At 42.8% G+C, this 16,156-nt stretch overlaps 1 protein-coding gene across 2 annotated transcripts in view; it reads right to left on the minus strand.

The window, feature by feature from the left end:
- FAM120A (family with sequence similarity 120A) overlaps nt 1-12,374 on the minus strand; it is a 48,461-nt gene extending 36,087 nt beyond the window's left edge. Inside the window, exons 1-2 of one of the 2 annotated variants that reach the window (XM_021409288.1) lie at nt 12,110-12,374; nt 7,197-7,279 (exon numbers count right to left, since the gene is read on the minus strand). In XM_021409288.1, the coding sequence (XP_021264963.1) occupies nt 7,197-7,279; nt 12,110-12,176 (150 nt within the window). In that variant the 5' untranslated portion in view covers nt 12,177-12,374. The remainder of the gene's footprint in view (nt 1-7,196; nt 7,280-12,109) is intronic. The other variant, XM_021409287.1, reaches the window with a different exon arrangement.

Consider the following 16,156-nt stretch of genomic DNA (forward strand, 5'->3'; position numbering starts at 1 on the left):
AGCCCTGGAAACCCTGGCCTTCCATCTCAACTCCGTCAATAGGCTCCTCTATATCTAGCGTCCTGAAAATAAACTGAGGATTATTCAGCGTATCATTATGGGAATTACCTCTCTTATATGCACTACATGATCCTGTATGCACTACAGGAAGTTCAGGCCAAGCAACCACCACAACCCACTGTGAAGTTAAAAGCTGTGAGCTGTGCTGGAGCTGGCTCTCGAGAGCTGCTTGCTGCAGGCAGGTCGCTACCTTCCCTCTGCTCTGCTCAAAGTGGGCAGAAGAAAGGCCTTGCCTCTAACTGCGTGCCCTACATTTCAGGGAATGCCTAAGGAGCTTGTTAAAATGTCTGTCTGGAACCCCTGCACAATTCTGGAGCACTCTATCAGTAGCTCTACGAGCAGCTAGGTTTTTAACTTTTATCTGCTCGTTTGAAATATATTGGTGAATCAAGATTTGAGAGATCACAATTGTTGTTTAAGAGTTCTAGTTTTTAGATATGAGAAAATGTGAAAAAACCTTATGATTGCATTCTACAGAGGCACCACACTTTACTAAAAATACTGCAATTCAGCCTTGTCAGAAATGTTTATGCAAAATTCCTATTAACACTTCACTAGGTTTATCTTTGCAACTCAAAATCCACAACACTAGCCCTTTTTATTTCACATGCAGTTTACCACATTACTTTCTCTCCTCTGCCTGTATTTGATCATCTACTATGCACTCTCTTACACTGCTTTAATATTTAGACCGTGGAAATTTTGCTCAGATTCCCATTCGTATTAATTTGCTTCCCCTCGTGTCTACATTCTAGAAGTGTCAAGGTATTCATTCTGTATCTGGGCATTCTCTGCCTGGGATGAGCTCCACATTTTATAAGCCTGAATAAAGAACAGTTTGATTTAGTTTAGTCAGCGGCACAGCAGTTTTTTTTAGTGTTATTTTTATTTTCTCAGACAGTAAGTTTCAACTTCCAGTAGCATGCAATCTGAATGTACAGAACAATCCCAAACATTGATCACATTCACACATAAGCTTACAGACATAAATACTGACAAGGGAATTTTGCTTAACCTGCAAGCAGAAGAAATAGCTTTTCTTCTCACTGGTAATCTAAGCTGTTTTAGGAGCACCTACCATTTTATTTGTACATGTAACAACTACACATCTCTAAAGCAGCTGAATCATAACATGGCTGTGTCATGTTAGATGTGCTCTCTGCAGAGCACCTTGGAAAAATCCTGTGTTACTGCCTAAGTGTTCCCACAATGTCAGCTTCAAAATTCAGGGGGTGAAAAGAATAAGCAGTATCATCATGTTTATGTCATTTCCAAGATAGTGATGCTTCTAAAACATTAAACAGTTAGCATCAAGAGAAGATATCGTGACACTCTAACATGCAGCTCAGACTGCGCAAGTCCAAAGCTCAAGTGAGACGAATTAAGGGCTTACTATGGTACCATAGCTGCTCTTAAACCAACAGCCTGAGGACCTCAGTGGAGCATACTCTTAACTCCTGATGTGAGACCTTCTTAAATTACAGATTTACAGACATTTCAGACATCTGGATTTTCTTTTTCTCTACCTAACCCATAAGTGAGAACACCTTCAGATTGAAACGTACCGTGAGCTACACAGAAGCCAAAACAGAAAAGTGGAGAAATAAGATCAACTTTCCTGTTATTAAGAAGATTTCTATCCATTTTAGAACTTTCTGGCAATCCAGAATTTCAATTTTGCACTGGATCATAAATGAGTTTCTAATCATGTGTGAATTAAAATATAAGGTAAATCCTCAGTATTAGGCATGGGAAAGAGAGCAGCAGAATTTACAGAAAAGCTGTTAATTATTCAAACTTGTTGTTAGCTGCACTTAAAAGAATTTCAGAACAAAATCAGAATCATATTTTTCCAATTTTTTGTTAGAAGAGGTTACTTCATAGAAGCTATGTTTTTCCTTATCATCTACAGAAGAGTTTCATACAAACAACATGAAAAATGGATTTTGAAAAGGCAAACATGGAGGTAGATTATGTTTTCTAACCTCATTCTCTCAACATGTGTGACATCTGAAAAATGCATTTGCCTAGTTCTAGAAAGACTCATTTCATGAAGGATTGCTGACAAGAATCACAAGCGACCTACTAATGCACTTTGGCAGGATTAAGTTGGGAGAGGAAATTAATTCTACAAAGGTATTTGTCAAAACGAGAGGCTGAGAGCAACATTACAAGCCTCGAAGCTGAAAGATAACGTTTTTAAAAAAGCCTTGGTTTTGACAAAATAAACTCACAAAACTGCTTTATCAGAAAGGAAAAGGTTCACATATATGGAACTCCACCAGATTATTAGGATACTGTAGGAAGCACTTAAGCTATGCTTGGAAAAACTCCCCCATTCAGGGACATCTAGAGTTGCCACCATCTCCAGGCCACGAAGCCTTTAAAGGCTAATCAACACCACTACCAGCATTCACCGTTGTGCCTGCTGGAAACAGATAATCAGTTTACTTTTGTTTTCAAACCACTGAAAAAGAGACATTGACCGTTCAGTTATTGTGAGGTGACGCACTGGGAACATTTTCTACACTGGTGAGGGAAAAGGCTGAAGATCTGAGAAATACAAGTTATCTGGGCTTTGTTATTTTTGTTTAGTAATTTCTGCTGAGATCTCATCCAGTTTGCATCTTGTCTCAGCCTCTGAAGGTTAAATACATTTAATCTTATGGGCTTGTAATGCATCTGATGTAACAAAAAGCTTTCTGAAGAGGCAAGTTCACAGAATGACTTCAAATCCTGTCAAACCAGAGAAGCTCAGCTTTTCCCTTAAGATAGAAATTCCCTTAAGTCAGAAATTCTCCCCTTTCCCTACTCCCTTCATCTTAGTTGGATAACCGACCTCTTTCTATTTCTTCTGCATACCACGGTGGTGGCTAGGATACACAGAGCCTTGCTAAGGACTTACTCCTATGACTGTGAGAAAATCAAGTCTAAACCAGGGAACCAAAAGATGGCAAAAAGAAAAGAGCACAAGCACAAACTCAAGGGATGACACAGGCAAGTGACATGAGAGGATCTGCATCACATTCCTACACAGCACCATGAACTCGAGGCCTGGGCTGCCATCCAGGAAGACCTAGACAAGTGAGACAAACAGGCCACTAGGAACCTTAAGCAATTCAACAAGTACAAAAGCAGGCATTGCACCTGGTCACTGCACGGGCCGGAGCTGCGTCAAGGAAGCCCGGGGCAAGCTGAAGGTGAGCCAGTGGGGCAGAGAGCATAGGCCAGCTGGGGCCAGGCCTGCACCCCAAGAGTACAGCTAGCTGACCAAGCTTGGGATGGCTGCAGCTCCTTGGAGCTCCACAACAGTGCATTCAGCTTTGGGCTCCCAGTATGAGACAGAGGTCAAGAAAGCTGAGCAAGTTCAGCTGAAAGCCATAAAGACTGTGAAGGAGTTGGAGAGCTTGGTCTGTGAGAAAGGGCTGAAAGACTACAGCTTATTCAGTCTGGCAGAGACAAGTACATGCAATGTACCCAGCAGTACACTGCAGCAGCCTTCCAATGCCCACTAAAAGGTTACCAAAAGCACGGAGCCATACTCTGCATGGCTGTGCTCTGCAGAAGGACAAAAGATGAAAGGCACAGACTGACACAAGATGAGTCTAGTTCATGTGCCAGTAAAAACATTCTTCCCATGGGGATTGTCAGGCTGTGGAGCAGGCTGTCCAGACAGGTTGTGCAATCTCCAACCACAGAGGTTTTCAAGGCAAGTCTAGGTAAAGCACCAAGCAACCTGTTCTGACCTCAAGTTGACCATGTTTTGAGCAGGAGTTTGGACTGGATGACCTCTCCAGGCCCTTTCCAGCCTGAATCACCACTGTGATGATCCTTCACATTCAGCAAGAGAATACATTAAGCATATTTTAAGAGTAGCATCTGAGCTGTAGCACATCGAGCACCTATTCAGTCCCCCTCTGGCAGACATCCTCTGAAGTCAATGGAGAAAGACAAGAACCTAGAGCAATTCACAGAAGCAGCCTAACTTGCGTATTTCTGGATTGCCTTCTGGAAGCATCTCTTTTTGTTCCTCTACTGAGCAGCCAAGGAGATTAGACAGATAATTTTGTCAGGTAAAAATAGATTTGATATATCGTATGGTGGGCATATCAAGGGCTTGTCAGAGTTCAGCAAATCCATCCTTTCAAATCCATCCTAACAGGAAGATAATCCATCACAAATGAAGACATCCATCTCATATAGTTTCCCTGCATATTCTTCTCTTTCCAAAAAGGGAAGTTTGCTAAGGCTCGTTTCTAAGATTACCTTTCCCTTGTCTGTAAGAACTTGCATTTCTTTGATGCTGCATTCTCCCAGGTCAACATCAACTCATTCTAGAGATAAGAAGTATCTCTCCTAATTCAATTCTGATGCAAAAATACATTGACTTTGAACCTCCATTCTGTAGCAAGTGTTCCAGAATGGGAAGCAATTTTTTTTTCTAGATGTCTCAAAAATACATCCTGAAGTACACAAATAAAACACACTATAATGCTAGCTTCCAGACCAGGTCTAGCAGCCAAATTCTGTCTCAGGAATTCTAACAACTCTTCCAGTTTCAATTTCAAGTAATCTCATTTAAATCTGTCGACAGAATTTCACTGTTGCTGTTGTTGGTGCCTTATGACAGGCAGGTACAGATGCTTTCATGACAGTTAGGTTCCTTTCCACTCCTTGGCAGACATGCCAATTTTCTACCAGTGAAGACTGGTAATTTTATTATACGTCATACTTGGTGAAGTAGTAAAGCTTCTCTTCTAGGAAGAGTAACCATTTTGTCTCATAATAAAAGTTTGAGAAGGAATGAGGAAAATAAATTGTATGTCATTATCTGTCGTAGATCTCACCGACAAGCAACTAACCAAGCCACTAGGAACTGAAATGGTTAGCACTGATGCTCAAAATTATACTTAGATATAAAATATTAAAATATTTATGCAACAGTAAGATTTTTAAACACTAAATGAGCTGAATGAGGTGTGGAATAAGAGCCCTGGGTTTGAAAAATTCTTAACAGTAACTCTAAATAGAGGCAAAAAAGCAACATTTGATAGTACAGCCCCTAATTCCCACCCCTTTCTAGCTTTTATGATAGCTTGTGATTTTTTAATTGTCCTGGAATTACTTCTTGCTCTCTAACTTATGGCTAACATAAACGTGCCTCAAATTTTATTAAACACCCATAAAATTTAGAAGCAAAGTTGTTTCCTGCACATCTGCAATTAACAAAATCTATCTCCACAGAGATAGTTGTAATGACATCATTGAGATGCTACATCATATGAAATAAAATTGAGCTAAGAGCTACTGAAGCAAGTTATGACTTCAAACCACAAGTATGGTTGAAACTGAAGCTAAAAACCCAAGTTGTTCCATGACCAGTAACTAATGAAGACTGCTTTCCTATAAACTTCTGCCCTTTATGCCTCAGCCCAGCTTCTCTGACTCTTTTGGCACGGTTATCAGTCAGGAGACAGAAATGCTGCAGTTAGTTTGGGCCTATGCACTTAATAATTGGCCAGCCAGTGGCTGTGAAATGAAGCAATGTGTTGTGCCTTTTCCCCCTCAGTAAGGGCAATAATTTGGGTCTTCTTCATCAATAACCAAGTATCGGTTTTCACAGAGCCCGCAACAGTCGGATGGGAACTGCTTTCAAACCTGATTATCATTGGTCAAGAGATTAAACAAAGTGAGGACTGCTTAAATGAGCCCAATGATCTCTAAGGAAACAAGTTTCATTTCCTTAGGATGTCAGGTAAAAAGCTCAACTGATGCTTTCACTGAAAATGTAAATGCAAAAGGAAAGATGACAAAGTAATTTTCATTCTAGTCAAGTAATTCAGTGAGCATTTAGACGGCTTTTCAAAAGATCTCTGCAATCATATTGTGAACTTCCTACAATATAGATCTACTCAGTCTGAAACTCAGGGAAGTGCTCTACACATGAGAAAGTTTTATCAAGCACTTTGAGAGAAGTCCTACGTCTTATCCATCTCAGTCAAAAACAAAAATACAGGCACAATCCTTTATTCTTTCATTTTTTCATCTCAAATATCATAAGGTTGTGGCAAACATGCACGTTGGTATTGTTTCATGATTATGACATGACGACACTTACCTTCCTAAAAACAGGAGCAGTAGCAAAAAAGGGGATGAGTGTAACATCAAATTGTCACAGCTGTTTGCTAAGCAAGACATGTGAAAGCCTAAAAAATTCTGCTGAAAATCTTGAATCTGTTTTTAAGTTCTACCTTGAGCAAAATAAGTTGAATTTTTCCAGTGCTTAAGAAACATTAGGAGTGTCAAGAAAAAAAGCTTGTAGAATTTACAAAAAGCAAATTCATTTGCTGTATGGAACACCTTAGGAGAAAAAGATATGTCTACTGCAGCAGAGAGACAGATACATCACTATTACTCCATTCTCCAGTGTGTCCACGTTCCCTCTTACAGCTTCTTGGCAGATGCACAAAGCAAGTTTGATGAAGCAGCAGAACAGACATACTGTAAACTAAGAGCATCAGACAAGCTACTTCCACAGAAAAAAATAATAAAAAAATAACCTACTGAAGACAGACCACATTGATTTTCTTGCACAACCAACACTGGTATATTTACACCTTAATTTAACAGGTACAGATAAGTGACAGTTACACACAAACTCAGATCAGTAGAAAATAATTTAGTAGGAAGATACCCTGCTAATTACTTCTGATGGTTGAAGAACATGACTAGAGTAAAAAATTCTCCTCTAAAAAAAAAAAATAAATAGAGAGAAGCTACATTCTCAAAGTGAAACCACACAGTGAAGCTATTGGGAGTACAGCTCACGTAGCTGAAGGGCACCGAGGGGGGATCACAAAGGCTAAGTTTAGCCTGGTAAGGCTAATCACCCCAGGTATCCTCTGCAGTCAGTGGAGAGGAACACTGGAGGATGACTGAGAACAAGAGCTTTGCATAGCTGCTGTGACTCAAAAATCTGCGTGAGCTATGCAGGCTAACCTGAGCCTTCCTGAATAAGCCTCCTCTTGCTCTTTATTATACTAGCAAAACATTTTAAGTATTAATCTATTACACTGCTCTGATTAACTGTTATGACTGATTTTAGCTTAATCACTAGCAGTTACATAAAATTGTACCTTAAGTGAAGCTAGTGGATGTTCTGGACCAAGTAAACTCCAATGAAATGAAGCCAAATCTTCATCAGGTAGAATATGATTACCTAGAAAAAACACAGAACTTTATTTCAGAAATACCTCTTAAAATATTACACACTGATTCTACATGCAACAAAAAAAAAATCTGCCGTCAGTCCTCAGTTCCCAATAAAAATGTTCCCAATGATAGATTAAACCTGCAGGTATCTTTTTGTTACTCCAGAAAAGCCTCATTAGTATTGCCATTCCCACAAAATTCCCTGTCTAAGGAGCACTGTTCAGCAAACCCAGGTCACTTAGAGAAGCAAGAGAGCCCATCACAACACGCGGCATCAACCTCATCTGGCACGTCTTATTAGAGGATCCTTACAAGGCTTTTGCAATTGGGCTGGGTGGTGCACGAACACACTCAGCTGCTCTCCAACAAGTCAGAAAGCCCATCCTGCATCCCAGCACATGCTGTAAGCAATGCACATCACAGCTGCTGCTCCATGACACAGCAGGCAGGTTTATCTAGCCCCCAGGGACGCTAGAAGCTCCAGTAACACCTAGCAGGTTCGCAGTTCTTGAAGATCTTTTACTGACCTACCAAGCCAGACAAGAGCCTGGGCTGATGGCATCAAAGTGATTAGGAACTTCCTTAGTTGCTCCAATGAGCAAAGATGATAGCTCTAGCTACAGAACTGCTCACGCCGCATGGAAGATCGCTTAAAAGACTGTTTTGTTTTACAGAGCGCATGATGTTCATAAAAAAATCAACTGAAGACTAACTAATCATCCTCTGACAGAGTTCAGTGCCTGCGACTTCAAACTTTATAGAGAACAAGACAGAACGTACTGTTACACTTTCAGTAGAAAACTTATAAACATTCTCAATACTTGGTTTTGATAGAGTAGCAGATGAGCAGTGAATGTATAATTTTCATTGCTGTCAATATGCCTACAGGTTGGATGCTTTGGAGTTTTTTTCTGCATTTCATTTTGGACAATATCTCAAGCTCTCATCTAACTCAAAGAACGCTACAGTGCTAAATTAACCACAACCATTTTCTTAATATTTTGCCTGGAAAATATTTGAATTTGCTTTTAATGCTCTGGAACATGTGAAAATGAAGAAAGCTGTCCATCACCTGGTGACTAGTGGGTATCTTCCAGAGAGGCAAGTCTTGTCCAATCAGTACTTCACCTCCTCCTGAGGTCTCCACCAGGAAGAAATTATGATCTTTATTCATTAGGAGCTAAACTTGAAACTCACATCAGAAAGATTCAACAGGTCTGTCTATAACAGCCACGTTCTTACTAATCTAATCGAGGTAGGATTAGACAGCCCTCGTAATGCAGGTCTGAGAAAAATCAATTACAGCCAGACCACCATACATTTTTGTAATAACTAATGGCAACTCCTGCAGATTCTAGGATTATCTTAAAATAATCAGAGCTTCTCTCCCTTCTACCAAAACTTCAATCCTGTTTGGTCTCCATCTGTCACTTCAGTTAATTCCATCCTCTTGAACACACATATTTGACAGTCTGACCATTCGATCAATTCTCACCACGTGCTGAGTTTTAGAATTCCGTATGCTGAAGCGTGGCAGCACCTTCCATACTCAGGTACCAGGTGATGCTGTACTTATCTTGAGCGGTTCTAAAATTTTACTGAGAAACAGAACGAGCCCACATAACCAGACACATGTTACAAAGCACTGCCACAGTGGGAAAGAGATCAACGTTATATAAGCAACCTCTATTTCTTGACCTGGCTGAACAACCTCAACATATATCGATTTTTCCCATTTTAATGGCTTATTACAGTGTATGCCTTAGGTTGCTTTTTGTTGTTGTTGTTTTTTTAAAGCAATTAGAAAGTAATTGAAGCCACTACCCCTTTTAAAGAGTTGACTAATGTACAGCCCTATACCTCACGCTGCATCTGTTTTTCTCTATCACCCCCCACACACACTTTTTTTTTTTTTTTTAACAGTTCTTAGGTGCTCGAGTCAAAAATTACAAAAGAACCAAAGTCAACTCCCTGTTTACATTAACAGGGATTAGGGTAGAACTCTTCGTAAGTACACTCTCAGAGGGCACATTATCCTGGTCACTTTATAACTAGCCATGACAAGGATGCTCTTATATTACGAAGTCAGAACTGTAAAGCCAATTTTGAATGGGAAGTTGTAAGAAGGAAAAGCCTATTAGACCTAACAAACAAGCCTCTTTAAAAATCTGCCTGGTTGGTACAGTCAGAAAAACATTGAGCTGGATACTCACACACAGAGATGGTATCCAGAAATGTAACATAATCCCAAAGAATTTGCTATCAAGAATGTTTTCTTTTACAGTCTATTTAGGTGTCCTTCCACATGTTCCTCCTACTGTTGAATGTTTGGCAAAATCATTCAAGACTTTTCATCTCTTCCATATCCCAAGATTCACTCTTGAAGTTAATGACAAGAAAGTATCTGAAAACTAGTGGAGTTTTCTCTATGCAAGGAAAGTGATTTGCAGAGCTGAAGCTGAATACCAATAGAGCTTTTCTGACAGCTGTCCATCACTAATTGTAAGCATTAAACTAGCAGCTTAACTGCTGTTATTTCAGAACACATTAATTTATTCCAAAACAAACGACTAGAACCAGCAGTAGTTTGTGTTGTTGCACCCAGAACTGAAAAGCAACGTAACAGTTTCGTACACCTTCCCATGTAACCAAGGGCTCAGTTATACTTTCCCATTGTGATTTCCTTCATTCTACTTACAACATTCAAAAGACACCCGAAGAGGCCATAGGAACAAAGGCAGAAGAGACACTCATGCCCCCAGACATATGTATAAAAGAATAAAATAAAAATAATAGATCTGAGTAAGCTAGCCTGCTTAACATGCCGCATGCTGCACACAATCACGTGCAAATACGTATTCAATATTTCATTAAAAAACTAAGTTACTTTATTCCTGAGAATGTCGAAGTTGAGAAACATTCCCAGTACTTCAAATCAAACAGTATCTATTTGTTGTAAGCTTACAGAATCTTCGTTTATATCACCAAATACCTAGCTTTCCTAACATTCACTAACATACAAAATTACTCATCACAGTAAGAACTCTGAGTATCTTCTGTTCTAGCTTTGTCTTCCAACAATGTTCTCTTTCGCTCACTCATACTGAATGCACACACAAAGGAATACACAAAGCTAAACTTCTATCTGAACTGTTTTCTGAACCTCTGGACCAATTTGGAAAAAAAAAAAGCTAAAAAACGTCTCTACTAATGATCTGAAATGACCCCAGGTTTTTGGTTTTTTTTTTTCTCCTAAAAGCAAATAAAAATATTATATCGAGAGAAAATACTCAGGAGCTTCTTCCAGAAAATTTCAAAGCCTTCAAAAAAAAGTTACCCCTGTGCTTTTTGCACAACATTTAATGTAACACGGCTCAACTGGCCAAGCAACTGTAAGGCTTTTACAAGTTAAAACAACATATTAACACATACTTCACATTAATTCTATAAAGCGTATCTGCAACTGTGAAACTGCTCTTCAAACAGTAATTCTTACTCACTGAATTGGCATTCAACAACTTATTTATAGAATCCAAAACAAAGCCCAGCAATAGTAGTGCGCAGTGTAATTTATGCAGCTTTTGTTTTAAACTGCAGCTCAGCCAATCATCTGCCACTCTTCCCCACAGCCAGGAAAGCAGGTAACCGCTCTCAATAGGAAAAAATCACACTAAAAAAAACCAGCTTCAGCTAGTCCTACACCTGTGGCTTTCTACTCTGAGATGCTCTGGCTCTTTCCTTCTTACACGGAAGGTATCCGCCTGGACTAGAAACAATTTAATATTAAAGACTATTAAAATATCATTATGCAAAAGCAGTATTGCATAGCCTCTCTCGTTTGCAGCTTTCAAATAAGAGTTTCGTTTATATCACATGCCCACACCAAAATACAAAGTCAGTGAGAAAACAAAAAGAAAATCCAGTTTGCTGAATTTCTCTGTTCAATTCGACATGATCAACAACATGGCCACTCTGTGCTCATTAACCCAAGTGAAGTCAGAATACTCTTAAAAATAAATCTTACTCGTTGGAGTGAACACTATTAGCTTTTAATTCACTCTTCCATCCAAGACAGCCAGACCATGCGCTGTGCTGCACCACTGTGGTGGGAATACAGTGTTATGTTTAACAATGTTAAAAACATCCCATGCCAGCAGAGATGTGAAATTCAAGTTAGTTTGATCTATGGTCCTTAAAAATCTTGCATCACTTAGCCTTAGAAGCAGGAGGGCTAAAGAACTATCCAAACAAAGCTGGTGGAGAGGAGAGAGGCTGATCATTCAGACTTTCTGTGGTGTTCTACTGAATTTTACTGAACTTCTAATGCAGCTGTCATATTCATTCAATATCTACCTGGAGGGGGAAAAGTCCCTGCAGTGCAAAAATCTCCGCTTCATATACATTATTTGGAAGACAGAAAAGTACACTTTTCCCGTCACAAAAGTGTATTACTAAAATCAGACTTCATATGCAATGTCAGATCAGAACTAGTAGAACTGCAAGTGTCCTGAATTCCCCTCTCCACCCCCAACACTGAGAACAGTTTGGCAAGGCAGAGCTCTGCAGAATTCTTACTTCCTACTCTTGTTTCCAGACAGCCATAGTCAGCATCACTCACAGGTCGCTACAAAACTGGCATCTGCCTGACCTCATTAAAAAATAAAAAATAAATAAAATAAAATTGCATCCTACTTCAAGAGCGGTCAGAATGACTAAAACAAAGGGATGGTTTTACAGAAATGCCTTGTCAAATCATACACACACTTTAAAATGTTTAATAGGAACTGAAATCATAAGTCCGATGAGTAGCACCAAGTTCTTTTATTACTTCACTTACCTAAAAGAGCAGCAAAAATAGGAAAGCGATTTGGATTCAGGTCCAGTTGCTTGGCAACTTCATGCATTAGGTATTGGCTTGTTGTGAGACTTTTCCCATTACGGCTCAGTTTTAGGGCATGGGCACTGAAATAGTATGGGATGTTGCACAATGCATAATCGGAGTCATACGCAACCAAACCATGGAAACCTTTTTCTCTGCAGAAAGCAATTACTTCTTGATGATGATCCTCAATGCTCTGTGCAACCTGTAGTGGAAGACAGAGTAATTAGCTACAACGTGAAATGGCAGCACTGATTCAGCATATGCGTTACGATATAGTGCGTCTTTCTGAAACCATGAACATGTACTTGAAACACCTGCAGAATATTTACATTAATTAGAAAATCCGATGACACGGCACATATGGACAGGCTGCAAGGAGCGCTCGGGAGCACAACGCCAAGTGCTGGAGGCCTACACGCTGGAGTGCGTTATGCATTGCTCAGCCCATCTGAAGTAACTGTTTATTAACAGGAACACTCAAGCTCTAAACACGTTACTGCAGCAAAGCCTGCATTAGCTCCTGGGAAACAGCCCTCTGGCTGCAGCTACTCAGCAGTTCCAAGCTGAAGTGCCCCACAACAGCACCCCTACCACGAGATCGCTTATCAAGATTTATAGCCCTGTTCTAACAGTAACAAACTATCCTGAGGCAGTAGGGGTAACTCTTAAACTTCCGAACACCCATGTGCCCTGGGAAGCTCAATTGCTTCCTCTTTCTACCTTCAAATCCCCCTAAGACCACTCAATTTCTTCACCATTTACACAAACAGCGTCCAGCAGTTCAGAAATCTTGCACAAGCTGAGCGTTGGCCCTATCCAGCCTCACCAGGCACTTCCTTGTAACAAGGTACACAGCAAGCTGTACCAGAACAGCAAAGCACAAACCATGAACTGAAGATGCTGCATGCACTGTAACAGCGGTGCCACTGCTTGCTTGCAGCAACAGCCTGGCCTCAGCCAGTGGCGTGCCCCAGCAGTGAGCCCCAGGTGACCATCCTTTGCCTGCTGCTGCCTTGAAGGCACTTCCTAAGCCAGCACTGACCACAGCCTTGCACGCAGGCTGCTCACGCTGTGCTTCTCCCGTGCATCCTCTCTCTTTCAGCGAAGTCCCCAGTATCCAAAGGCAGCGCCCTGCACAGAGCTGCATCCACTGCCAGGGGAAGCTTGTGCAGCTCTATTCCCAACGCCACCCTCCTTCTTGAAGTGCTAAGAAAATGTGACTTCTTTGGAAACATGCTTATGCCACAGTGGTTCTCAAAGTTAATTGTGTTTGCGAGGAACAGGAGAGCATTCATTCTCCCAGTGAGTTCCCTGTCTCCTACACACCATGCACAGTGCTGCACACACAGCAGGAACAGCTGTAAGTGCCACAGCAGCAACTTCAACATGTCAGGTATATACTTCAACCAACTCAAGGAGGGCTTCTTCCCACCAAAAATGTGGGTCTTGGTATGTTTTGAATTAGGGCATTCCCTGTTGCTTTTGTTTTTTTAATTTAAGAGTAGATCAATTTAAATTATGTATGAGTATTTAGACCAACCATCTCTGAGTCCACACCAATCAAGTTTCTGCTATGAGCTCCGGCAGCACTGTGACGTGCAGGCAGCACACACGAGAGGAAGCCCGCTCGGATCTGCTTCCTCCTCCTCCTATGCTCCCCCACCCCCTCCTGCGCTCTGACACAGCGCTCTCAGCCCGGAGCCCTTTATGTAACACTACAACTCGCGCTCCAGTCACTGGGCGGCTGCATGGAGGAGAGCTGTGTGTCCCAGAACAGACAAGCTGCAGCGCAGAGCTTGAGCAGGGTGTGAGCCGGGGCCGGCAGCTCCCAGAGCAGAGGACCAGAGAGTGCAGCTGCAGCCAGGCAGCCACACACGTCTGAGGTGACACAGGGTGGGAATTGCAGCAGCACTCTGAGTGGGTTTTGAGACCAAATCTCGTGCAAATAGAGACGCTGGGCGGGAGAGAAAATTCCATGCGAGTAGCAGGCACGTGTGTGTTCTGACACGGAGAACAAAGTCTCACCAAAGTAGGCAAGGTGTTAAGATCTGCGGTGTTGAAATATTTCAGTTTTAGCAAAGACGCTTTGTGTTAAAAAGCTTCTTTTAGGAATTACTGCCCCTCCCTCAAATAGACAAACACCAGGTCACAGCGCAGCCAGGAGCCCGTAGGATACGTGTTGTAGCTGGGAGGAACCTGTTATTTTTGCATCCTGCTGAAACCATCTGCGAGTGATTTGTAATTGTTCTGGATGGAATACACTCCTTTCTCACTCCTCTCTAATTACCAAATTAGATTAAGCCCACAGCCAGTCCCTAGGTCTGCACAGACGCCTTCCACTCAAGGCTCAAACGTTTCCTGCAAGTATGAAAATCAGTTTTGTATTTAAAGTGAATCAGTACTCTCAAACTCAACCACTCAAAGTAAACAGCGAGAAAACACTGGAACTGGCAATGGAATTGCTATCTGCCTCGTGCACGTGTAAATAAAGAAGTCAACCACACATGCAAACAACAATGACACGTGTGAGCTGCGTTCACTGCGTGCCCACCAGGGGGGCTGCTGGACAGGGAGTGGGGGGAGAACGGGAAAGATCCACGCAATAAAGCTGACTTATAAAGATATTAAACTGTGTAAGAGAAAAACAGAACAAGAATATGATTTAAGAGCAACAGTACTGAACAGACAATATTATGTATGCTGCCACCATAACCATGAAATACACCACCTACCCTGGATGCAAACCTACCCAAGCAGCTTCCCAACAGCTGCACAGAGGCACCAAACAGAGCACACCATCCCCTGCACACAGCCACGGCCAGCACAGATCTTGGTGCTGCCTCACTGCCGGCAGCAGGGAATGGCCCCGTGTGGCTGGTTGTGACTCGCACTAAGTGCTCACCACACACAAATGCCACTCTCCACCTCTCCCCCAGCAAAACTGAACTCCCTTCCATTTTCATATGGGGATTACACAAGGGGCCTAGCACGACACATCCTCTCATTCCTGAAACTGTTTGTGGAGATTAAAAACAAGGCCTATTACCGCAAAACGGCAAAGCAGCTAATGCTGCTGCTAAGCCTGAGAGCAAACACGGTGCTACAGGTGACACCACTGCCAAGAGCGGCACTTCAGCAGAAAGAAACCTGTGTGTAACACTGCCTGTGTCAGAGTACCAGTGAGTCCAACGTACTCAAATACCCAATTCCTATCACCGTGAGAACAGTCATTTTGTATTGTGTGGTACATATTGTAATACTGCAGTAAAATCCACGCTAAAACATAAATGTTATGCTACCCATATGCCACTTTCACTAAGGATCTTTACATCTCCATAACCAGCTGAGATTGACGGTGCATCCACAACCAGAGTGAGGTTACTGCCCCTGCTGCACCGTGTCTATAACTTTGTGCTTGGTGAACGCAACTATTTCCCCGCTACAAGAAAACGCATGGGCCAGGGGCCGCTTCCACTACGCCTCAAATTCTCAGCAGCGCTCCTACGGCCACAGACGCAGCTATGGCTCCGGCCTGACCAGGAAACGAGGCACGGCCGCGGCCTCCGGGCCGAGCGGGGCCTCCCCCGGGCAGGGCCGCACTCCACCGCCGGGCCGCCCTTCCGCCCCCGGCGACCCGAGGCGTTGAGCGCTCCGCTCCGGGTCCGGAGGAGCGCCGCGGCACCGCCCGCCGCAAGTTGGAGCGCGCCGGCCCGGCCGGGACTTGTTGCAGAGCCGCGCGCCGCCGCCGCTCCGAGCCCAACTCCTGGCGGGCAGCGGCGCCGGGCCGAGGAGGGACATTTTGAGCGCGCGGAGTCCGGCCCCGAAAGAACATGGTGGCGCGGGGCCTGGCAGCTCCGCTAGGGGCCCGGCAGGGAAGAGGCCCCGCACCCCTCGCTCGGCGGTACAAACGGCAGATCCCCGCGGATTGAGGCCGCCCCCGCGGGCCGACATCTTGCGGCGGGGGCCGCGCGGTGCCCGGCGCCGGGCAGGGGCAGGGCAGGC

This window comes from Numida meleagris, chromosome 11 (genome assembly GCF_002078875.1).
Source record: "Numida meleagris isolate 19003 breed g44 Domestic line chromosome 11, NumMel1.0, whole genome shotgun sequence".
Classification (NCBI taxonomy): domain Eukaryota; kingdom Metazoa; phylum Chordata; class Aves; order Galliformes; family Numididae; genus Numida; species Numida meleagris.